The 16,666-nt window shown below is 46.1% G+C and overlaps 1 protein-coding gene across 1 annotated transcript in view; it reads right to left on the minus strand.

Annotated features, from left to right (window-relative positions):
* The window catches only part of LOC141111802 (uncharacterized), a 275,091-nt gene that overhangs the window by 201,938 nt on the left and 56,487 nt on the right, over window positions 1–16,666 (minus strand). The window contains exon 3 of the mRNA XM_073603937.1: window positions 11,284–11,610. Within this exon, the coding sequence (XP_073460038.1) occupies window positions 11,284–11,610 (327 nt within the window). The remainder of the gene's footprint in view (window positions 1–11,283; window positions 11,611–16,666) is intronic.

Consider the following 16,666-nt stretch of genomic DNA (forward strand, 5'->3'; position numbering starts at 1 on the left):
TGCGGTGAATGCTGTGCTCCCAGCATTCACCGAGATGTTGTGATGACACTGTTGCACAATGCATGCTGGGAAGCCTGAGACTAGCTCCCAGGGGACTGTGGGAGGTCTGGGAGAGGCTAGAAACACACCTACTCCCATGGGAGGAAAACCAGGAAGTGCAAAGAAGATTAGAAAAAAAAGGTAATTACGGTGATTTAAATTTTTTTACACAGCATGTCAGCATCTAGGCAAGGAAGAGAATGCATAGAGATAATGTTCAAAATTTGGGTGGAACCCCGCTTTAAAATCACTGCTCCCGAAAAAACTGCAGTTTTTAAAACTTTTTTTTGCATTGATACATGTCCCCTGGGGCAGGACCCGGGTCCCCAAACCCTTTTTAGGACAATACCATGAAAATTAGCCTTTAAAATGAGCACTTTTGATTGCGAACATTCGAGTCCCATAGACTTCAATGGGGTTCTAAAGTTTGCGCAAACTTTCGGTCCGTTCGCAGGTTCTGGTGCAAACCGAACCCGGGGGGTGTTCAGCTCATCTCTATTGGCCCCATAAAGAATGAGGAAGGGAATCTGGTTACAAAGGATGATGAGATGGCGAAGGTATTGAATGTATTCTTCTCAGTCTTTACGAGGGAATCGGGGGTCTTCAGTAACCAGAACTGCAGTGTTTATCCTCATGACACATCACAGGAAGCACCTCCATGGCTAACAGAGGACAGAATTAGGAATAGACTTGAAAAACTTAACTTTAAAAAGTCACCGGGACCAGATGGCTTGCACCAGAGGGTCCTTAGGGAACTCAGTCAAGTAATTCCCAGACTATTTTTCCTAAACAGTCTACTGACTGGAATGGTACCAGCTGATTGAAGAAAAGCCAATGTAGCACCAATATTTAAAAAAGGGGCAAAATACATCCCTGGGAATTACAGACCAGTTAGCCTAACATCAATGGTATGTAAACTCTTGGAGGGGATGATAAGGGACTATATACAAGATTTTAGTAATGAGAACGGTATCATTAGCAGTAATAAGCATGGATTCATGAAGAATAGTTCTTGCCAAACCAATCTATTAACCTTCTATGAGGAGGTGAGCTGCCATCTAGATAAAGGAAGGCCCGTAGACGTGGTGTATCTGGATTTTGCAAAAGCATTTGACACAGTTCCCCATAAACGTTTACTGTACAAGGTAAGGTCTGTTGGCATGGACCATAGGGTGAGTACATGGATTGAAAACTGGCTTCAAGGGCAGGTTCAGAGGGTGGTGATAAATGGGGAGTACTCGGAATGGTCAGGGGTGGGTAGTGGGGTCCCCCAGGGTTCTGTGCTGGGACCAATCCTATTTAATTTGTTCTTAAATGACCTGGAGGATGGGATAAACAGTTCAATCTCTGTATTAGCGGACAACACTAAGTTAAGCAGGACAATAACTTGGACTTTTTTTCAACCTTACCTACTATGTAACTATGTAAGAAGTGCTACTAAAAATGTAATTTGTATATTTGTAGCACCCTCTAGTGTGCTACTAGTGTGAGTGTAGGCAAATTTATTTTTTGACTCATAGTTAACTTGTGAGTCTTAATTGGACCATGGGTTTAGTGCAGGTCAGGCTGGATGACTCAGGTCTCTGGTGCCTCCCCCTTGTTCAGGAAGTTTGGAGAACTTTCTAATAGCTAGAGGGCGGAGACCAAGGGGTTGAACTGCATACTTAGGGGACCTTGGCCAATCCCCAGGCAGTGGACTTGGCAGGGTGGCTGAGCCAGCCCTTAAAATATGGATGAGTCATGCTAGCAGGGGAGTCGGGTGGAAGATGGAGTGCTGAGGAGACGGTGGCCTTGGCGGGGAGCCCCTAGTCTAGGGGGGTTTGCCTCAGGCTGGAGCTCAGGCTGGCTTAGGAGGATCCTGACAGCAGTGCAGTTTGGAAGGAATCTTACCTAAGGAGCAGCAGAGAGAAAGGAGGACAGTGTGAGTACATCAGCACACCTAGGGATACAGAAGGGTAGAGACTGTCACATGTAACAAGCTTTTCTGGAAGACAGCGTTGTGCTTAACCCCTCCTTTCCCTTGCTCTAGGAGATCTTCAGAGCAGCCGGGTGGGCTAGTAAAGAGGCAGCCGGAGCCAGGTGAGCTGGCAGAGAAGCAGCCAGGTGGGAAGAAGCAGCCAGGTGGGCTGGTGGAGAAGCAGCCAGGTGGGCTGGTAGTTCCAGCAGTCACCAGAGCCGGGATCAGTGCTACAGTGGAGTCAGAGGTACTCCTGTATGTAGCCTACAACAATTTGTGCTACTTTTCAAGGGGTGGAAAGTTCCTAGTCCTTAAGGGGCTTTTGCATCTTTGATTATCAGAGATTGTCAGTGGTCAGGAGGAGGGCAGTTCTGGAGCGTGTACATAGGGAGGAAGTTATCCCTGTTTTTTGTTGCAATCAAGCTGGGCATCCCATAATTCCTATTCTCCATCAAAGTTATTACCCCTAATAAAACAACAAAGACCAAGTGCAAAAGCCCCTTTCACACGGGCTTTCCAATCAGGTCTGCCTGTCAGTTTTTCAGGTAGACCTGATCAGACCCTCTAGTCTTTCCTATGGAGTGGTGGAACTCAGTGGACACATGTCCGCTGACATCCGCCGCCATCCGATCCTGCCAGCAAAATCCAGACAGATGGTGGTCCTATTTTCCATCCATCTGGCAGATCGGATGAAAACGGACAGTTGGTTTGTTTCCACCTGATTTCCCTATTGTCATGGTTATGCAGTAATGTTTGTCTGTCAACTTACCTCTCCATGTGTTCAGATATAGAGGCCAGCCACTCTCACCTGGATGCTTAAGTAATCTTACCTCAAAGCATGGCTCCACCCCAGCCCCTATCAGGGAACTCTATATTAACCTGTGCACTGCAAGCCAGCTCTGCTAATCAACATTGTGTGTTTAGCTTTCATGTGTGACTTGCTGTGTCTTCTACGCCTGATTCCAGTTACAGATCTTGGCTTGTTCTTGACTTTCCTTACCAGCTTGTTACCCTGATCCTTGGCTGTCTCCGAACTATCCTTGCCTGCTTGTTGCCCCGACCTTTGGCTATCTCCTGACTATCCTTTGTTGTCGCAGTCTGCTGCTTCCTCTCTACCTCCCTGTAGTCTACCGTGAGCTGGGAGGCTCTAGGGGTCGCAACCTGGAGCCAGACTGCAGCTAAATCCATCCCCACCACTAGGGGCTTCTGGTGAACACCTGCTGGCTTTTAGACTCCGCACCCTGGGAAATCTCATGCTTTAGCTCCCAGTGTCATTCGTGTAGGTACTACAGAGTACCTGCTCTCCTGTATATCCTAGAGCTCCATCCGCAGCAGTCAGTCTTAGGGTACACTACCATGCGGTGCACTCCAGACACCAACGGGGTGCATCTGTCACTTGGACTCAGGTGACCTGACACCTATAGAGGAGAGAGGGACTGTGTCCTCTTCATCCATAAACGAAAGCATCATAAACACAGTTTACAATGCTCACTTATGATTGGACAGTCAGTGATCACTGACTCTGTTTATTCGGAAAAGGAAGGAGCCGGTAAATGACAGATTTACCGGCTCCTTCCTCCGCTCTCAATCCTGACAGATCCAAGATAGCGAGCGGAGCACGGAGGGGGGAGCGGAGCACAGAGGGAGGAGCTGAGCATGGAGGGGGTAGTGGAGAACGGAGGGGGTAGCAGAGCACGGAGGGGGCGCAGGAGCACGGAGGGAGGAGCCGAGCATTGAGGGGGTAGCGGTGAATGGAGGGGGTAGCGGAGCATGGAGGGGGTAGCGGAGCATGGAGGGGGGACAGGAGCACGGAGGGGGGACAGGAGCACGGAGGGGGGACAGGAGCACGGAGGGGGGACAGGAGCACGGAGTGGGGAGCCAAGCATGGACGGGGGACAGGAGAAGCCTGGAGGAGCACAGAGGAGGACACAGAGGGGGACTGGAAGAAGATACTGGGACACTCAGGGGTGATCGGTGTGGGGATGGGGAGAGTTGCAAGCACCTATCCCCCTGTATTTCAGCTGCTATATTGAAATCTATACAGGGGGATCGGTGCTTGTAACTACCCCCCCCCCCCCCCCCCCGATCACCTCTGACTGCCCAAGTATCGGATCAAGCATCGGGAGCAATTGCACAAGTATAAGTACTTGCTCAAATGCTCGGTATCGGTTTCGGAACAACACTACTGACAATGAACTTTTTATTGGTTCCTTTTAGTCTGTTTATTATTCCATTGCAAAGTGTTTTGTATCTGTTTGAAAAGTGCAAAAAATACCTATTGAACCTGCCAGAAATTCAGAGCTGTCCTGTGCCCGGTGCTCACTTCCTGTGATATGTCAAGGAGAGTAATTATCCCTCCCAGGCCTTATGCTGGATCCACAGAATAATTAGTCTTTGTGTTGTGGAGATGGGAGAGTAGACGGGTCTGAGTAGCTTGGCAAGAGAAAACTGGGCAGGGCTGACACCACTCAGTCCACAAAAATGCTCTGTGCTGTCAGTCAGGAATTAGAGGCTTAGTTTCTGATGGAATAAGCAGGTATTTTCTGGACTTACAGATACTTTAAAAGGTATGGACATCTTGAAAATGCACACGTATTGCATATATGTACTGTACGGGCATGGCCAATGACCGGGATGTGAGGATGTGAGTCGCCTGAGCTCCGTCCAAGCCACACACATCCTTAACAGATCCTGTAAACCAGAGCAGTCTCCGGGGGTCCCATCTACCTTTTCAGACCCTCAAAACCCTGGAGCACACCTGGGGATGATCAATTACGGCCATGCCATGGAGGAAGCCCTGGGATTCACGCCGCCGATGCCGCCATCTAGGCAGATGCAAAATGGCACCGGTCTGAACAAGGCACAGCAGCATGGACAGCCCTCCTCTTCCATCTCAGCGCGGGAGCCTCCAGAGCAGGCTAAGTCACAGCACATCCACATCCCTGCTTCTAGCCCTGCTGACCCCCTTCTATTCTCCCCTCCTGAGGACACTGATAGTGATTCTCCTGAAGCTGCACATCCTGACACAGGCCACACTGAACCCACCCTGACACAGATCATGGAGGCTATACAGCACAGCCATGCTTCCCTCACCACACAAATGGACTCTATCAAAACTGACTTGTCTTTCCTGAAACATGATGTTCACACCCTCCGTCATAGAGTGACAAATGCTGAACAACGCATAGGTGCATTGGAAGATGAGGTGCATCCCTTGCAGGGCTCTGTTAGGGAGGCCCAAGACCACACTGCTGACAAGCTGACAGACATGGAGGACCGCCTGAGACGTAATAATTTGCACTTTATGGGGTTCCTGGAAGGTTCAGAAGGCAGAGCTCCTGAGGCTTTCATGGAGCGATGGCTGACAACCACTTTTTGCGCCTCTACCTTCTCACCGCTATTCGCCATTAAACAACTGCATAGAGTCCCCCTGCGCCCCCTGCCACCTGGGGCCCCACCACGTGTCATACTCCTCAAACTACTGCATTTCAGGGACAGGGAAGCAGTTCCAAGGGCAGAAAAAGGCTGTCTATCCTTCAACGGCAATGGAATCACTATTTTTCCTTCCTTCTCTGTGGCTACACAAAAGCAGAGGGCTACCTTTCATGCCATCAAACGGAGGCTGAGAGATCTACATTTACCCTATGGAATTCTGTATCCTGCAAGATTATGGATCATTTACCAGGGCAAGGCCTATTTCTTTACAGATCCTAAGGAGGCGTCACATTGGGTGGATACCCTGCGACACTCGGATCAAAGGAATCAGAATCAGAGATCTCCTCCTCACTGAAAATACCCATTCTTTGACACAGTTATCTCCCCCTTGTCTCCAGCCCCCCACTTAGTGGATGTTAATGGGGGGGAGTAGGAAAGATTGCTACATCCCCTACAATCCGCTCACTTTCTCCCACCCACCAGACGCTGGGGACAGTCTCCAACCCTACGGTGTAAGCCGCATAACCACTGCTTATCCTGGATAACTGTTGTCAGCATGTCCCCATTTTCCCCTTGATCATTTTCTCCTGCTAATTTTGACAATTTTTTTTTCCTAGACTCTGGTTTACTACACATATTTGTTCTGTGTGGACACAGACGGAAGTCCATTACTACAGGTTACTCCCCGCTTCTCAGAGTTTGTTGGTTGAGGGACTATACCATGGCCCCCCTGCTTTGCATTACTAGTTTTGTGAAAAAAAGCTCTCATATGTTTGGGTTTGGGAGCTGGGAGGGTTAGGGTGGTTTTGAATGTTCTGGGACTTTTTTTGGTTTTCTCCTTCTTTGGTTCAGTTTTTATCCACAAACCCTTATGCCGTGTACACACGAGCGGACTTTACGGCAGACTTTGCCCGGAGGACGGGATTTCATCGGACAATTCAATCGTGTGTGGGCTCCAGCAGATTTTGTTTGCTCAAAAGTTGGACGCACTTAGATTTGAAACATGTTTCAAATCTATCCGACGGACTCGAGTCCGGTCGAAAAGTCCGCTCGTCTGTATGCTAGTTCGACGGACAAAAAGCCACGCTAGGGCAGCTATTGGCTACTGGCTATGAACTTCCTTGTTTTAGTCCGGTCGTACGTCATCACGTGCGAATTCGACGGACTTTGGTTGATTGTGTGTAGGCAAGTCTGTTCATTCAGAAAGTCTGCGCTAAAGTCTGCTTGTGTGTACGCGGCATTAGTCATCGGTTCATTGGTCTAGTCAACCTCTCTGGCATACAGCTGTTATATACAGAAGGCACACTGCTCTCTCAGATGTATAGTTTTTCATTGTTCCCTTATACTTCTCAGGGCACACCGAGCGACATGATACGGTTGTCTCTGATGTGCTGTGAGAACTGGGCTTCAATTATTATGCTTTATGTTTACTCATGACTAGACTACGTGTAATTTCATGGAATGTTCGAGGTCTTAACTCCAAAGTGAAACGGTTGTTCATGTTTAAATATTTGGCGCGCCATAATCCGCATGTGATCCTTTTCCAGGAAACCCATCTGCAGGGCGGTCATGGCCCTTAAAAGAGCGAAAATTGCATATGCTGTTTACTCCACATACTCAACGTACGCCCGGGGTACTTCTATCCTTATAGCCAAATCAGCGCCTATCACTATCAAACACTTTAAACTAGACCCGAGTGGCTGCTTCGTAATTCTTGTACTTGAACTCCTTGGTAAACCATATAAAGCCTATATGCTCCACCACCTTTCACTAAACAATTCTTTGAGCTAGTGATGGGCTCAATATTGGCAATTGCCGAGGGCCCTCTATTGATAGCTGGTGATTATAACACAGTACTTGATAACTCCATGGATAGATTACATTGCTCTACATTACCCCCCACACCCTTGGGTTCCTATCTGACCCAATTTGACCTAGTGGAAGCCTGGAGATGGAAGCATGCAGATGGGAGGGAGTACTCATGACAGTCAGTCGCACGGTACAATGTCTCGTATCGATCTCTGTCTGGTATCGTCAGATTTACTCACTTTGGTGACTGATGTTAAATACCTCCCCAGGGCGGTGTCTGACCATTCCCCTTTGTTGGTGGACTTCATCCTGGACACCTCCCCCTCATACCGGGTATGGCGATTAAGCCCATTATGGCTGGCTGATCAGGCTGTAGTGGACCAGAGTGTGGCCAAAATTAAATCCTATTGGATAACCAACAGGCAGAGCCCCTCCGTCCCAGTGGTATGGGATGCCTTCAAGGCCACCACACGTGGCTCCTTTGCTGCAGCTATTGGGCAGGCCTGTAAGACGCCTCAGTCCAGATTGGTGGGGGCAGAAGGGGGGTTTTAGGGATGTGGAGGTTACTTATTCTGCATTTCCTACCACTGAGACACATGTTGCTTGGCTGCCGCTGCTTGGCGGCACAGAGCCAGAGAATTAGATCTAGTACTTTTGGAGTTTGGTGACAAAAACAGTCGCCTGCTGGCCTATCTCTCCAGACCTGACTATAAGCCATGCAGCATCCCGAGAATTATGAACTCAGCGGGAGTAGTGGTATAACAAAGCAGAGAGATAATGGAGGCATTTGTCTCATTCTATGCTTTCTTATATGCCACTAGAGCTCACTACACTATAGTAAAACTAGATGACTATCTGTCTGATACATCGCTGCCGAAACTACAGGATCATCAGGCCTTACTGCTTGATGCTCCTCTAACGACTGAGGAAATAGGGGATGCCATACAGTCCTTTGCCTGAAATAAAACGCCAGGATTAGACTGATTCCCCATAGAGTGGTACATGCACTTTAGGGATTTACTGATCCCTCACTTGCTTAGGGTATATATCTATGCCATGAAGAGGGGACAGTTACTGCCTTCCATGTCGGAGGCGCTGATTGTCCTCATTCCCAAGCCCCATAAGGACCACCTACTTTGCGAATCGTATCGACCGTTCTCGCTCGTTAACTCAGATGTAAAGATTCTGGCCAAGGTGCTCGACTGATGATTGAATACAGTCATTACTACTATTATTGGAGCAGACCAGACTGGGTTCATCCCTGGGCGATTGACCTCCATTAACTTGCGCAGACTTTTTACCAATATGCAAGCCGCTCATGACAATGTGGGATCTAGGGCCATTTTGGCCCTAGATGCTCACAAGGCCTTTGACTCGGTCGAATGGCCATATCTTCTAGAAGTTTTGGCAAAGTTTGGCTTTGGCAACACCTTTATTAGATGGGTGCAATTGCTGTATCTGAAGCTCTTTCTGATATAGAGAGGCACCAGACAAGGATGTCCCCTATCTCCGCTGCTGTTCGCACTGGCGATAGAACCTTTGACAGCTCTGATAAGGTCCAGTGGGGAGGTTGTGGGACTAACAATTGGTGGTTTGGAAGAGAAGGTATCCCTTTATGCTGGTGACATGTTGATCTACCTGTCGGACCCTCAATCGTCTCTCCCGGCCCTGGATATTAACCGAAGGTTCGGTCATTTCTCTGGGTTTCAGGTCAACTGGGATAAATCTCTCTTATTCCTGATAGACCAGGAAACATCAATAGTATTACCGCCTTCATGCCCATTACAGATAGTCAGCTCCTTTATATATCTAGGGGTTTTGATACAACACCCAGTCTCATCTTATATTAAGACTAACTTGGATCCTCTGATCAGTAGAATGAGAAACACATTTAAGTCATCTTCCCCTGACACTACTGGGTAGGATAAATATTTTTAAAATTATTTTTCTACCGCGTTTCCTGTACATTCTAAGTAACTCACCAGTATATATTACAAAAGTCAAATTTAAGGAGATAGATTCAATTCTTACCACCTTTATCTGGAGGGGAGGGGAAGTTCGTATTGCTAGGAATACCCTACAACTACCATTTGTGGAGGCAGGTCTGGCCCTACCCTGTCTTCAAACTTATTATATCGCCTCGCAGCTGGCACATGCGCATTGGTGGTTTTACCCTGAAGCTAAAAATGTGGCCACTGCTCTGGAGGCAGCCATTCTTACCTCCTATGAGTCCCTCCAGAACTTGGTACATAGAATGTCACTAATGCCGCGTACACACGAGCGGACTTTACGGCAGACTTTGCCCGGCGGATGGGATTTCGTTAGACAATTCGATCGTGTGTGGGCTCCAGCGGACTTTGTTTTCTCCAAAGTTGGACAGACTTAGATTTGAAACATGTTTTAAATCAATCTGTCGAAAACGAGTCCGGTCAAAAAGTCCGCTCGTCTGTATGCTAGTTCGACGGACAAAAAGCCACACTAGGGCAGCTATTGGCTACTGGCTATGAACTTCCTTGTTTTAGTCCGGTCTTACGTCATGACGTACGAATTCGACGGACTTTGGTGGATTGTGTGTAGGCAAGTCTGCTCATTCAGAAAGTCCGTCGAAAAGTCAGCCGGGCAAAGTCTGCCGTAAAGTCCGCTCGTGTGTACGTGGCATTAGGGGAAGAGAGGGCATGAAGGTCCTGGCAAAGACACTACGGATTTTTAGGCTCTCTAATGTTGCGGTCCGACACACATAATACAAACTCCCCTAACACCCCACTTTGGGGGAACCCATGCTTAGAAGAAATCTTTCATAGAACTGATGGAGGATTCTGGTCTAAATGGGGGGGGGGGTAGAGAGTGAAAACAATTATGCACTTATTTTTAGATAATATGTTCTGCTCGTTTGCGGAATTTTGTAGAGATTACGGTCTCCCCCCCATGGCCTACTTCATATACTTGCAGATATGTCACACTGCTGCAACACAGTTCGGCCTTTGTAATATGTTCTTTCAACTTTCTCTGCTAGAACGACTACTGACTAATTCTTCTCATGCTAAACTAGTTTCTACATACTATAGGTCCCTCTTACACTCCGCAACCAATAGGCTCAGCAGCACTGCAAATAGATGGTGATCTGACATACCTGAGTTGACAGAGGATATCTGGCAGGAAGTTCTCCCTCTCCAGGTCCCCTCTCTCATCTCCTCTCGTGACAAGGTCATCCAGACTAAATTGTTGTACAGATCCTATTTTACACCATGTTTACTATATAAACTACACAAATTACCCTCTGCGCTGTGCTCTAGATGCGGCATGGCTGATGGCACATTCTTCCATTTGATGTGGGAGTGTACTACGATGAGGAAGTTTTGGTTGGAGGTCTCGGCCTTCATCAACTCCATAGCTCAGATACCTAATATTTGCAATCCCTTGCGATGCTTATTGGGATATATTGATGATGACTATAACTTTCTGGCTTACTATTGTCACCAGGCTATACCATTATACAAATTGACATATGAAGCCAGAGGGTGCCCAAAGAAATTTACAAAGATTTGGGACTTTTGGGTCAGCTCCGGCAGTACCATACCACCTGCTCCTTAATATACCGACTGAGGCTATAACTCCCAATTAAGTTACACAAAGATATGCCCCCGAATTCTGAATGGTTTGAGTTATGAGGTATTAAACCCTGACCTGTGTGTAGATCTGTGTCCACTGACTGTATGCCAGATACATGTATTCTATTAAGGATTGAGTGATGTTCGCTCCAAATGCATAATTGTGTGTTTATTGTTTGTTGTGTATTGAAAATAAATAAAAAAATTAGCTTTTAAAAAAAAAAGATATGTACCGTAAATGTTTTTTTAATTTGTCCCGACATACAATTGAAGAAGTGATACTGACAGTAATATAAGGGGCTCTATCCCCTCCCAACTCCATCTAAAACTAAACAAGTCCTTCCATAGTTGGCCTTCAACCTCTTGTGTGTGTGTGTCTGCTTCCACCACAATACAGCTCATAATACTGATGATGACATAAGAGATATTACTGACCTGTCACTGTGAGGGTGACATTCCTGGACAGTCCAGTCGGCAGAGATCGGTGGCTGATAATACAGGAATAGATGTTCCCATTGTCCTCCATCTTGGGGCTCACAAACAGTAGACTTGTCACATTGTACGTCCCGTCTGAATTCATAAGCACGCTCTTCACACAGGTCCAGATGTCTAGGGTCTTAAAGTCAGAAGAACCCTTACGATATTCACCCCAGCGTATGGAAATATCTTTTGGATAAAAGTTTTGAACCCCACACATTACCGTCTTCTCCTTCCCCTCCTCTACGGTTGTTTTTTCTGGTGTCACATCAGCCGATGGAGGAGCTGTACAGAGAATAATCATTATTAATCTAATCTGCAGAAATAACGAGATCATATCCACAGACTGTGCAGATTATAACAATCAGGAAGTATCACACTGCTTTATATAAATTTGTCCAGAAGCTAGACCTAAAAAAAAAAAAAAAAAGAAAAAGAAAAGGAAAAGGAAAACATCTAAAAATGTAGAGCAGGTGTGTAGCACCCTCTCCCCCTATTGTAGGATTTTTGGGCAAATTTAGATTTTGAACCTTTCTGTAGTCAGGGGAGCGGTGATTGATTGTTCTGGCCTGTCAAGGGTTTCACAGGCTGGTAGTTTGATTGCTTCCAGGACACAGGGAGGGAGATTCAGATAACCAGCCTGAATATTTATTATGCTCTAGCCAATTCCTGCAGAGGAGTGTCCAGAAGGGGTCTGGGGAGGTGATAAATAGTCTGAAGCCCTGGGGAGAGTGTTCTTTGCTTTCCAAGGAAGGTTCCAATTTTATTGGGGGCTGTTGCCACTAGGAAATAGCCTAGACAGCTTGTAATCTGGGCCCTAACAGGAGCTGGATTGAGGGCCTGGGGAAGATTGGTTGAGGATTACATCTTCTGGAGGGCACTGCACAGAAGTCCTAGATCTGGAGAAGGTTCTTGTTATCACCCTCACTAAGGATCTACCTGCAGATGCAGGGTGGCCAGTGGTTATCTAAGGCAGTGTTTCTCAACTCCAGTCCTCAAGGCGCCCCAACAGGTCATGTTTTCAGGATTTCCCTTAGATGAAACAGCTGTGGAAATTACTAAGGCAGTGAAACTGATCAAATCACCTGTGCAAAATAATGGAGAGTCTGAAAACATGACCTGTTGGGGCGCCTTGAGGACTGGAGTTGAGAAACACTGATCTAAGGTATAGCAGCAATGGGGGAGCCATGGGGGGGGCGCGGCAAAAAAGCCACACCCCCCCCCGCAAGAAAAAAAAACCCCACCCATCCTCCCGGATTAATAAAGCCATTGGTGACTGTTTGTTGTGAGAGAGATGGGAACTAAGTACCAGAGGTTGCTTTATGGACTGCTGTGGAGGGTCTTAGATACATTGGCCATTCCCTGTTACCTACAGAAAAGATGCTATTTGAAGAGTAAAGAGATGTTTGTCTTCCTATTGTTGTAAAGGTTTCCTTGAGTATGGCAATTCACAGCTCCAATCCTCCACTACTAAAGGTCAATCACCCTTTGGTAGGAAGTGACGTCAGCTTGTTGATTGGGACGTGACGTGGGGCCCCACAGAGTGGTGAGATAGTTTGGGAGCGGACATATGGCATTTTTATATCTGACAAAGCCATGAAAGCTCTTATCTTTGTGAGTGTATTTTAATAGGAAGATTTTAGTAATAAATGTCAGAAACAGGATTACAACACGTGTGTTTCCTTGTGTCCTTGTGTGGAGTTTTGGAAGTATGACCGCTGTGGAGAGGAAGGTTTCTAAGGAATTCACCTGAAGGATTTCTGAAAAAAGTACAATTTGCCCATCATTTATGTGGTAGACATTGATTTGTGGTGAGAGCGTCATCCTGAGGGGTTGTAATCCACTGAGCACAAAGGCTGAGGGACCTCTAATGGTGGGGGGTTGGAGCTGTGAATTGCCCTACTCAAAGAAACCTTTACACCATCTGTTTCTCTACACTCTCTCATCACCAATGGGTGGAGGACTATGAACGTTTGAAAATATTGTGGAGCGCTGTTGTATTTATGGTTATATTTTAATATTGGGCGATTATCATCGTTTTTAAGTAGCTGACTCCTAATGATAAAAAATGTATTAATCCCAGATAAGCACTGGGTAATGTGCATTAGGTGTGCGGGATTTTATCATATTGAGGGGCTAACATAGCTCTACAAAAGAGATGGCAATGGGATTGGTGCTTCTTGATATTGGAAGTGGTGGTCACGATGCTGGTAGTGATATTCATAGTGATGTTAGGGAAGGTTTTGGTGGTAATGGAAGAGGTAGTAGTGGCAATCGTAGTGGTTTTGGTGGCAGTAGTGTTGATGCTATTGGTGGTGGTGCTCATAGCATCAGTGATGATGGTTATGAACTTCAGGCAAAATACAGATTACTGACAGCCTTATAGGGCGTACACACGGTCGGACATTGATCGGACATTCCGACAACAAAATCCTAGGATTTTTTCCGACGGATGTTGGCTCAAACTTGTTTTGTCTACACACGGTCGCACAAAGTTGTCAGAAAATCCGATCGTTCTAAACGCGGTGGCGTAAAACACGTACGTCGGGACTATAAACGGGGCAGTGGCCAGTAGCTTTCATCTCTTTATTTATTCTGAGCATGTGTGGCACTTTGTCCGTCGGATTTGTGTACACACGATCGGAATTTCCGACAATGGATTTTGTTGTCGGAAAATTTTATCTCCTGCTCTCCAACTTTGTGTGTCGGAAAATCCGATGGAAAATGTCCGATGGAGCCCACACACGGTCGGAATTTCCGACAACACGCTCCGATCAGACATTTTCCATCGGAAAATCCGACCGTGTGTACGGGGCATTACAGTCTTGTGCTTCACTCATCTACATTATATACTGAATTAAATGTAGTTATGCAGCTTTCTAGTTGTTTTAGGTATTTTGTCCATTTCTCTCTCTCTTTAGCCTTAAAAAGGTATTCAATGGGTGGTTAGATTCTAGAGGGTTGTTGCAGAGGGTGATTTGATCCTGCAAGGTGTTTTGGACTTTAGAAGTTGATTGGACTCTAGTCACTTGAAGACCTGGCCTTTTTCTGGCACTTTTTTTGCTTACAAGTAAAAACCTGTATTTTTTTTGCTATAATGTTACTTAGAACCCCCCAAGCAATATATTATTTTTTTCAGCAGAGGCCCTAAAAAATAAAATGGTGGGTTTTACTTTTTTTTTATGTCACACTGTATTTGTGCAGTTTAACACAAATTATTTTCAAGCGGGAATGGCCATAGATGGATTGAAATTTAGCCGATCCCCGCTGAACCAACAGAATTTCAATCCATGTATGGCCAGCTTTAATCAATTGCCCACCGCACTATAATAGCTTTACTCATACAGGGCGGCTGCTCTGTGCAGAATCACATACTGTATATACGTGATTTCGCACTTCCAGGTAGGGGGCCGCACCGCTTGTGCTGTTATTAGTCACAGCACAAGCAGATCAGTTAAACAATAAGTAGGCTCCCAGAGATTGACGTGTAAATTGCCATCATCCCTCAAAATTTAAAGACAGAAAGAGCCTCAAAAATGGGATTTTAAGGGCAATTATTGAATGTATAGAAAACTAATATAAAATATTACATTTTATTACAACAAAAGTTTAAAAACCAGACTCCTAACAAAGACAATCACATAGATAACATAAATATTGTATACAAAAATTAACAGTGGTGGCAAAGAAATTCCACTACATAAATGAACATCATCCATGAGTGAGAGTCCGACGCGTTTCTAAATATGTAAATATAATCTTCATCAGGGACAATTTGCCATTTCTGAAATGTAATGTAGCGCTGGTAGATTTGCAATCTACCGCATGTTAGGTAAATTTAGTAAATTGTGCGTTAGGAAGGTTAAAGTTTGCCTCTGTTCCAGCTTGGCTGACGTTGTGTGTGTTTCCGTGCTGACCGGTGGGTGTCGCTGTTACCACTGGTCAGGGTTGGAAAGGCAACGTGTTGAAGCATATGGATGCTCCTCTGTCCCGGAGATAACTCGGTGGAGGTGGTCCTCCGAGTTGCATTCTGGGCGAGGGTATTTATGGGACAGACGCCATATTTTGGGGTCAGTTTTTACAGCCACCTGCTGGCCCTCCTGGCCGACAGGTATGCGTTAAGGAGCTACCTCGTGGTCCTCCGTCCGGGAGGCCCACGATGCTGCGGCACAGGGGTGGGTCCAGAGGCTCGTCTGGAGCCTACCACTGTGGCCGAGGAATGGTCCTGAGCTGTCGGTCCTGTGTGACGAAGCTGGACAATCGAGAAGATCCCAGGGGAGGACCCATCATGGAGAGATCACGCGGCGTGCTGGTCTATAGAGGGGCCTGGTGACTCGGTTGGAGGACGTATCCAAAAGTAACTATACAGCATAGTGTTGCCGGCTCGGCTTAAAGGTTCAAGCACTGTGACTGGCTTTCACTACAGGAAATCTATACATCCTGTGGCAGAGGATCGTATGGATTTTATTCCAACACAAGTCTGTGGCAGAGACTTTGATTCATGCTGTGTACTGGCTGCTAGACCGGTGAGAGAGGCCTATCCAGACGGGCAAAGAGTGTGTCCCACGTGGGGAGCGCATTCCGAATAGTACTTGAATTCTACCAGGACATTTTGTGAAGAGAATCCTACCAGAGAATATTTGAGTTTCTTCTGCAAGTTTCCTTTCTACCTCTTTCCTGCTACTTCCTAAATCGGGAAAGGATGATGTTGTGTACTTTATTACCGCTGTGGATAAAGAGGGGAAATCGTTGACCTTGCCAGATCTCCGGTTTTACTGGTAATTATGGACAATAGAACTTTGAAATTACCTAGCTAGATAGTGTCAGGGTAAAGAGATCTGCGTGGTCAAGATCTATGGATCCTGTTCCGTGTTTAAATCCAAGGACTTCTTTTTGCTAGCTGGATTTGTTTTATAGTAAAAAGTTCTTATGCAGGGATGGACTCCTAAAGTATATATTTTTCTAGTATAGATTGTGGGAAGAGAGTTTCATTTTTAATGAGGCTTTGCTCCTACTGTTGTATAGGATATTTGTGTGTGTTTAACTATGTTTCCTTTTCAGGGATCATTGGATCTTATATTAAGCTGGGAGGCTTTTCAGCTAGTTAGATAGTGAGGTTGTGTACAATCATACTGTGGTTTTGTTTGCGGCTGTGAACATAATGTTTTATAGATATAAGTCTTGTAATGTCTTTAAACTGTCCTTTCCCTCTCTCTGTCTATCCAAAGTTATAAGAAACTCAAATGCTTACTCTCAGGCTTGAGAGTTACTGTTTCGGACAGACGTTGGGGACAACGTCTACTGTAGTGGGGGGAGTATGTAGCGCTGGTAGATTTGCAGT

Source organism: Aquarana catesbeiana, linkage group LG11 (genome assembly GCF_042186555.1).
Source record: "Aquarana catesbeiana isolate 2022-GZ linkage group LG11, ASM4218655v1, whole genome shotgun sequence".
Taxonomy (NCBI): Eukaryota; Metazoa; Chordata; class Amphibia; order Anura; family Ranidae; genus Aquarana; species Aquarana catesbeiana.